The sequence below is a fragment of the Mus caroli genome, chromosome 11 (assembly GCF_900094665.2).
Source record: "Mus caroli chromosome 11, CAROLI_EIJ_v1.1, whole genome shotgun sequence".
Classification (NCBI taxonomy): domain Eukaryota; kingdom Metazoa; phylum Chordata; class Mammalia; order Rodentia; family Muridae; genus Mus; species Mus caroli.
The window spans coordinates 77,129,588-77,138,492 of NC_034580.1; the positions used below are offsets into that span (position 1 = coordinate 77,129,588).

Sequence of the window (8,905 nt, forward strand, 5' to 3'; positions counted from 1 at the left end):
CAACATTATGAACTAACCAGTACCCCGGAGCTCTTGACTCTAGCTGAATATGTATCAAAAGATGGCCTAGTCGGCCATCACTGGAAAGAGAGGCCCACTGGACTTGCAAACTTTATATGCCCCAGTACAGGGGAACGCCAGGGCCAAAAAGTGGGAGTGGGTGGGTAGGGGAGTGTGGGGGGGTGGAGGGAATGGGGGACTTTTGGGATAGCATTGGAAATGTAAATGAGGAAAATACCTAATAAAAAATATTTAAAAAAAACATTCCCAATTCTCTGTTTCTATATTTCTTTTCATGTTTAGATATTCTGCAAACTGTCTTAGGCACTTGAGATTCTCTTTAATATTTTCTAAGTGACAAACAGTGTGATAAATCATGTCTGCAGGGAAAGTTCAAATTAGGAAACCATGCCCATGCTTTCTTATGTCTCTTTGCCTTCTCGCACTTCAAACCTTGTCTGAAACAAGTCTTCATTTCAGGAAAAGACTCTGTAGACACAGGGAAGATAATCACTTGGATTAAGGAGTGTGATGACTCATGACATGCTGAGGAGTTTGGCCTTGCTAGCTTTGTTGTTTTGTTTTGTTTTGTTTTGTTTTGTTTTGTTTTGTTTTGTTTTGTTTTGTTTTTTAGGTCATGGTGTCTTCTTGCTTGTTATAACTTTAGATATAATGTACTACTGTGTGTTGCATTTAAATGTTGTATCTGACAGAGGTCAAAACCCAGAAAAATCATGAAATATTAGCCATTAGCTCATGGTGGCTTAATAGATCAGATATAATTCAGAGATTTAATTCTGAGTGGCTTTACTAACTATATCCCTCACTTGAAGATATTCTTCCTGCCTACTAATCAGGAATCTTTGCTTACACTGATGAGGAAAGAGACTGGGCATAACACTATTTGGCCTCCACACACATTGAACAGGATGCTTGGCCAACAGAGTTATTTGTGATTGAAGTTCCCAGACAAAAGTCATACATACATTAAGGATTCTGCAAGAAAACAGCTCTGTGATGTAGAGAGCTATGCTCCTGCAGGATGCCACCCACTGCAGGATCCCTGCCACTGCAGAATCCACACGTGGTGCCCAGTTCTCCAGGACTTTCAGGCTAGGCCAGACATAGTAGAGCAACTCTGTCATTACAGCATTTGTCAGACTGATGTGGGAGAATTATAGAACAAGGACAGCCTGGGGACAAAGTAAATTTGGGAGAGCCAGATCTACTTAGTCCTCATCTAGAATACTCACTAACTAACAACTAACTAACTAACTAAAAAAGAAGGGCTGAGGTATAGCTGCCATTTAGTGGTAGAATACTTACTTGGCTGTCATGTGCAAGGTTCTGGCTAACATGTAAAATTCCTAGTAATAGAAGAAAAAGGAAGAGGAGACGGAAGAGAAGGAGACTTGAGTCTACCATGTTTTCAGGGTTCTTTGGAGCCCATCTGGGTTCTGAAAAACCCACCTGCCTTAGGGTTGCAAAAGCCTAGTGTAAAAGAGACCAGACTTAGGCCTTTCTCTGGTCTCCTAGCAAGCACCCTCTAAAAGGAAGCATCTAACCTCTCTTTACTCTATGGTAACCTTGGTTTCTAGACTTTCTTCTATACAGATGTTTTCCATTTCAAAGTTTCAGAATCCCTGATCCAGTGGGACTGCTTCCTCCATGCTGCTGGTTTCAGATGCTTGCCCTTCAAAGTTTCTATCTCATAGTCTAAGTTAGCCAAAGATTTTAGCATCTTATTCTTGCTGAGCTGCCTTCCAGCTGCCAGGAAATCATCTCATGATCTGATGACTACTCAGCATAACAGAGATCGTGCTTTCATTTCCCATTGGGCACGACTCTATCTGCAGATTCCCTGCTCCCTATAAAAGGCAGATTAGAGCCTCCAGACTAGCAGTTAGACCGAGAGGACGCTAGCCTTCACTCCAAAATCTTTGCCTTCAACATGAAGATCTACGCGGTGCTTCTTTGTCTGCTGCTCGTAGCTGTCACTGTCAGCCCAGAGAAGCTGACTGGGCCAGGTAAGGTATCTCCTTTCCTAAGGTAAATGGCTTAGCAGGCACTAACATCTGAGCACAAGGCATCCCAGAGCTGCTGTATGATCTGCAATTTTAAGATGGACAGACTGAGAGTATGGAAGAAGTTAGCAAAAAGCCAGCGTGTCAAAGCTAGGCAGAACCAGCAGTGAGTGTTTAGAGCACTGAGTCCAGGCCCTGTGATGTCTCATGACATCAGCCCTGGGACAAGAGGCTGCATGCAGCCACTACCGATACTGCCCTCTCCTTGTTTGAGGAGATGGTCCAGAAGTGGCTCTGTGGTGAGAAGGACATCACAAGCAATAGGGGAGTGATAGGGATGATGTCTTGAAGAAGTGCTTTGGAGTCTTGATTCAGAGTGGCTTCCAGAACCGCAGCCATATGTGGATATTTACACACTGAGAGGCTTCCCAGATTTAAAAAAAAAAAAAAAAAAGATTGATTCTAAGCACCACAGCAGCAAGCAAGGTGATGGACAGTGAGTTCTTGGGACTTACTTTTCTGTTTCAGTCAATGAGATTTCATGAGAAGCAGTCATCAGTGAGGGATCCTGTGGTTCAACAGAGGACACTGACTCCTAGAACATATTCTGTCACTAGACCCTAGATACAAAACTTGGGAACAGTGACTCCCAGGTGCAGCCCAACCCTCATCTTCCCTTATGAGAGGACTCTGAGGTGTCCCCTAACCCTCTTTCTTTACAAAATTGCTTCCAGATAAGGCTCCAGTCACCTGCTGCTTTCAGGTACTAAAGCTGAAGATCCCCCTTCGGGTGCTGCAAAGCTACGAGAGAATCAACAACATCCAGTGCCCCCTGGAAGCTGTGGTGTAAGTGATTCCTGCCCAGAAAACCCAGTCAGAGTCAAGGGAGAGTGGTCAGGACACACAGATGAGTGAGTCAAACAAATACAGCCTCTTATCTGGACGGCGCCTTACCCACACAGGGAGACTGACTGGAAGAGAAGAAATCTGTAATTTTCCAGGAGCTCAGAGGGATTTTCCCCAGTTCCTTTCCGCAATAGATGAGAAAGCTTCAAGTAGGATAGCAAGATCAGGGCTTCCTCCTCAGGGTTCTCCCTTCCACCCTTCCTCATCCTCCCTCCTGCCAAGCAGCTCCTTCACCTCTGGAGCAAGAGTGAATGGGGTCTGTCGAGCTGCGGGCCATGCTCTGAGCACTATTTCTGAACCTTCCATCTCTCCACAGTTTCCAGACCAAGCGGGGTATATCTCTCTGTGTAGACCCCACACAGAAGTGGGTCAGTGAGTACATGGAGATCCTTGACCAGAAGTCTCAAATTCTGCAGCCTTGAACCTTCACACCTGAGTTCAGAGACAGCCAAAGCTGGAAGTTCTCCCCTAATCTTCTCCAGGCAGAGAGATGTTACAAGCAGATGGTGCCTGGGCTGCGTGTTTTCTCATCCTTGTCTGTTATATGAACAAGTGAAATAAAAGCTCACACTGATTTGCAAATGTAACATGTGCATTTTTATTCAAAGTGAAGTGATGGAAAGTTATGATCAATCTCAGAGAGCAGCAGGCCACATTAGGGGAGGTGTTCAAGGGTTCCTGTGTATTATTTGGGTTTCATTTTATGGGGTTCGAGGGAAGGAAGAGCCTTGTTACTAGAGATGGAGTGGGCAGTTCTCTACTGGTTGAGAGGCTTCAATTCCATAAACCATTGCTCATTGTTCATATCTGTTCCCATAATGCATCGGCTTTTTATCATAGGCATGCCCAGTTGTGCACAGGCATAAATAGTAAATAGGAGATTCTTTCTGAAGGTTCACTTGAGGTTACACTCCACCTCAGTGTACATGTACCACAAGCTGGTCTCAGTCAGCCCCAGACTCTGCTCCAGACTGTGTTTGACTAGGAACAAAGCTTATCAAGGCGTTACTAAGTGGAGCAATTTATTTCATGGTTTAAACCCTTTTGCAGTTGAGAATGCTAGATTGCTAACGGGTTGCTTGCTATACTCACTCTCCAAAGATGGGGTGTGTACATAGCCCAAATCAAGTAGAGTCCTGAGTTGCATAGATATTTTCTATGCTTCCCTGCCTCACCTTCCCCCTGAAAGACTTTGTTTTCCTAATTCATAGAGAGCTATTCCCTCTGTGTCTGACACATTTACATGTAACACACAACAGGAACATTATAAGTATTAGTATTAGTCACAGTTCTCTAGAGGACCANAGCCAAAAGAATTAATATGAATATATATATGTGTGTGTGTGTATACATATACATATGTGTGTGTGTATATATATATATACATATATATATTCACCTGTTCTCAGAAATGTTCTATACCTATTTCCTATTTTTCCGTGTTTCTGTGACCTACTTTCCTTAACTGCCTGGTCTCACTTCTGTAGCCATGCTTACACGATTGCCTTGCACTGTGTTGACGAGTAGTCTTTCAGTGGCTGTCTCCCACCAGGAAGATCAAGAAATCAGTAGTTGTTCATCCATATGCCTTGGCAGTTCTAATCTGAAGCCAAAGCCTGGAAGATTTCTGAAGAACCAGTGCATGGTGGAAGTCCAAAGAAGTGCATTCTAATATCAGTAAAGGAATCAGCAGCGGCAGTGTAGATGAACTTGCCAATGAGAATGAAAGTCAAGTAAGAAAAAAAAATTTCCTTCTTCCATATCCCTTTATGGGATGACAATGTGTCAAGTTGACAATCAGAACTAACATCACAGTATCTAAAGTTAAAATAATCAAGACACATCACTACCTAACGAAGTAAAGGTAACAGAGAAGGAAATCAGCATCTTAATCAACCAACACCCTGATGGATGTGTCACTGTCTTACTTTTGTTCTCCCAGATCTTGACACAACTGACATCAGGTTAAAAGCCCATCCAGGCCTTGAAACCCAGAAAGTAGGCTGCAACTCCTTACAAAACAGGGGTGAAGACCTAGGTCACCTGCTAAATCAGGAATAAAAGCTAAGTCCATGGGTTCCCAGAAAGTCTCTGAGTAAAAGTCTCTGAATGTACTAACCTGGCTTTTGTTTTGGCTTCTGTAGTTCTGCTTCTTACTAACTGAAATTTGCCAACCATAATGTGGGTTCTCAGTATAAAAGACAAAGACTTGTGAGTTCCTCAGCTTCATGGTTTGGGCAAGTTCCCTGTGTAGTCAGTTGTGGACCAGCAATAAAGACTTTTTCTCGGCTTTATGATCGTCAGTGTGATTGTCTCAGGTAGGCTTACCTCACAACAGTTTTATCTCATGCTGACACAAGCTAAAGTCATTAGCAAAGAGGGAACCTAGCTGAGATTGGCCTGTGGGTAAATCTGTGGGGCATTTGATTGATGGTTGATGTGGGAGGGCTCAGCTCACTGTAGATGAGACCACCCCCATGGATGGGTGATTCTAGAAGAAAAGAGGCTGAGCAAGCCAAGGAGAGGGAGACTATAAGCAGCACCAAGGTCTCTGCATCAGCTCCCACCTGCACTTCTTCATAGTCTCTGCATCGGCTCATATCTCCAGGTTCCTGCCCTGAGTTCCCAGTGATGGACTGTTACTTGAAAATGTAAGATAGCTGGGCAGTGGTTGCATACACCTTTAATCCCAGCACTTGGTAGGCAGAGGCAGGCAAATTGCTGAGTTCAAGGCCAGCCTGGTCTACAAAGTGAGTTCCAGGACAGCCAGGGCTACACAGAGAAACCCTGTCTCAGGAAAAAAAAAAGAAAAGAAAAGNAAAGGAAAGGAAAGGAAAGGAAAGGAAAGGAAAGGAAAGGAAAGGAAAGGAAAGGAAAGGAAAGGAAAGGAAAGGAAAGGAAAGGAAAGGAAAGGAAAGGAAAGGAAAGGAAAGGAAAGGAAAGGAAAGGAAAGGAAAGGAAAGGAAAGGAAAGGAAAGGAAGATAGAACAAACACTTTGTTTTCAAAACCCTAAAATGAGACAGTAATCGATCGCTTTAATCACGATGCTTTTCCCAAGTCACAGAATCTTTCCTGACATAAAGACTTGGTTCAGGAACGCTGGAAGCATGAGTAGGCAAACAGACATAGTAAAAGCTTGATGAATTAAGAACACAGAGTCTTCATTCGGACCTTTACTAAAGCCGTGACTGGCAGTGTGTTTGTCATTTACATAGTATTGAGGAAAATTCCAAATGCCTTGGACAACTTTCAAAGCATCTAAACATTAAAAAAAATTTAAGAAATAAAAAGGATGAGAATTAGAAATTTTGTCAGCAGAGTTTGCAACTTAGTTACTTGGGTATCCAACTGTCATTGTGAAAGACTCCGAAAGGAGCCCCTCGCTCAGGCCTCAGGACAATAGCGGACACCCAAGAACTCACGACAGACCGAGCTTGTTGCAAACCACATGAGGCTTTTTTTCGGGGAAAGCCAGAGCTCTGGGGACGACTCATATCCCACGCAGAGGTAGAGGAGTCAACCTCGAGGGGAAAGAGGTCCCAGTTTTTATAGGCCCTCAGGGGAGAAAGGAGAAATGGGAGAGTAGGGGATTTCCAGATCTAAACAATGTCTATTCTCAAGAAATGGGTATGGGAGGGGTACAAGGAAAGAGTTTAATGAAGGTGCAGCAATGGGCACACACCTGGTCAGAACATTGGCAGACACACAGGTTCAAGGAGTGGCCAGAGCATTGTGCACCTCTATTTTTCTAAATCAGTGAAGCTAGTTCTGCTAACACTGATGTCTATCTTGCCAATTTCATGGCTTCTGTGTCCTTTTACATTCTGCCAGGATCTTTCATTTGTACTTGAAAATAAATCCCACCTAGATTTTCCAAAGTTCAGAAGGGTGTGTCTCCATCAGAAGTTGGTACAAATTTGAGGTGAGAAATATAAAGCTAACTGGGTTTTCTCCTTAGAAGTGATGGAACAGGAAATCGGTAGACATACCCCATAAAGTCCTTTCTCTCCAGATGGGAGTTCTTGATGCATGTCTTTTCCCAATTGATGAAATCACCTGATTTTCCCTTGTTATTCCCCTAGCTTTCCCTGTTCTGCGAGCTCAGGTAGGAGCCCTGTAACCAATTTTGATTTTTGCTTGCAACAGTATATGTTTTTTCTTTTATAGACATGCCTTTAGACACGTTTTACTTAATGTTTATAGGATGCTTAGCATTTTTTCAGTTAGATAGTAGATGTTTGTCCAAAAGAGTAGATAGTAGATTTAGAAATACTGATAGGGATTTTCTTTAACCAAAATACTGAAAGATTCGGCTGATTCTAACAGTTGATGCCATTGATCTATTTAATCATCAACCTAGAAGACTGAAGACACCATGTGTCTACAATGAACATAAGAAACCAGCTCATCACCATTTTGTTCCCGGAAGCCATTTTGAGTCTGTAGCCAAGTTAAGTTTCTGTTTACCATAAAAAGTGAGTTTCTATTTCTCAGAGCTGGGCGGCTCCCTATCCCAATAACCTTGGTATGTTCTGTAAACCAACTGCCAGGAGCCACCTGTTCTCAGAAATGTTCTGTACCTATTTTTCCATGACTGCTTTCCTTAACTGCCTGGTCTCACTTCTGTGGCCATACTCACATCCCCTACCCTATGGTTTTGTGCTATAAAAGAGGCTTGAGAAAATAGCTCAGGCTGATCTCATGAACCCTATCGTATGAGCAGACACCTGCTGACTCAGCTCTGATGTGTACACAAATAAGGCTTGCTTTGATTGGGCCATAATTTGGGTAAGTGGTCTCCCTCCTCAGGGAATGTGAGATTAACAAAATTTCATATAATGTGCCAAATTTTACAAATAGATTTAAGTATTGGTAATTTAGCAGAGGGGTGACAAATCAAATAGCAATAATTCTCTATAATAGAATTCTTTGTATTATTCTAGCATGGTCCTGTAGCAAGGAAGGTTTTAGGCCCATGGGAAAAAACAGAGTATTTGGATGAGATCACCAAGAACACATCTTATATCTTTATCTTTGTATCTTTTTGTTATTGAATGGTATCTTTATGTCTTTTTTTCCTTTAAAGTGGAAATTGCAGAGATTAGTCCCAAATATACTGTAAGGAAAAAAATTACAATTATGTTGTAATGGAACACATTTGGCTTTTTTGTATGCCTTGATTAGGCTATGTGTGCTTCCAATGACTGGTTCCTGGAACTGGGTAAATTTGATCCTTTCTAGAAGAAGACAAATCTGCCAGAACAGTGTTTTGTTTTTTTGTTTTGTTTTGTTTTGTTTTGTTTTGGTTGGTTGGTTTGTTTGTTTGTTTGTTTGTTTTTATACAGTCAACACAAATGCTTTCCTTGCTCTCTGTGACTTTTAGTTCTCTCCTTCCACCATGAGAGTTCCTGTAAGGGAACTCAAGTCTTCAGACTTGAGAAGCCAAGAGCCTTCACCTGCTGACCCACCCTACCAGCTTGCATATGTATATCTGAATGCCTTGCACCTGGTCAGATTTCATTGGGATAGAGCACCCAGCAGCAGGGGATATCTGTGGATGGGACCACGCTACAGCAATGTCTTGTGGTTTGGTTCCACTGTTAATGCGGGAGTCTGTGGACCCAGCTCATTTCTTTTTTTCATCAAAATTCTCCTTACACAAAGTCTCTCCCATGACCTCTTGCAACAGTCAGCCAACTTTTTTTCTCTGACCCCAGGTTTTTTTTCCGTGACTGAATTCTCAAGCCCAGGTTAGCATCTTATGAGTGAAGTCAGACTTCCGAGGAAAACTAGATGCCTATGTCTACATCCACTTGGAGATTTTTCTGAGAATAACTCAGACACATCTACCCTGAGGGTAGTGAGTGTTATGAAAAAGCAGGTAGACAGGACTTTTCTGAGCTTCCAAGAAAGAAAATAGGTCAAGGGGCCAGGGTATGGAGCTACAGACAGCTAAACACTGAAAAAAAAAAAA

At 42.6% G+C, this 8,905-nt stretch overlaps 1 protein-coding gene across 1 annotated transcript; it reads left to right on the top strand.

Moving 5' to 3' along the window:
• Nucleotides 1-1,885: 1,885 nt before the first annotated feature.
• Nucleotides 1,886-3,517, top strand: LOC110306055 (C-C motif chemokine 8). The gene is made up of 3 exons (XM_021178249.2): nucleotides 1,886-2,027; nucleotides 2,759-2,870; nucleotides 3,247-3,517. The coding sequence occupies exons 1-3, from the start codon at nucleotides 1,952-1,954 to the stop codon at nucleotides 3,350-3,352; spliced, it is 294 nt and encodes a 97-aa protein (XP_021033908.1). The 5' UTR covers nucleotides 1,886-1,951; the 3' UTR covers nucleotides 3,353-3,517.
• The last annotated feature ends 5,388 nt before the right edge of the window (nucleotides 3,518-8,905 follow it).

Coding starts and splice junctions, on each gene's coding strand:
- LOC110306055 (XM_021178249.2), top strand. CDS start 1,952: ATGAAGATCTACGCGGTGCTTCTTTGTCTGCTGCTCGTAGCTGTCACT. Junction 2,028..2,758: donor AGAGAAGCTGACTGGGCCAG/GTAAGGTATCTC, acceptor AATTGCTTCCAG/ATAAGGCTCCAGTCACCTGC. Junction 2,871..3,246: donor TGCCCCCTGGAAGCTGTGGT/GTAAGTGATTCC, acceptor ATCTCTCCACAG/TTTCCAGACCAAGCGGGGTA.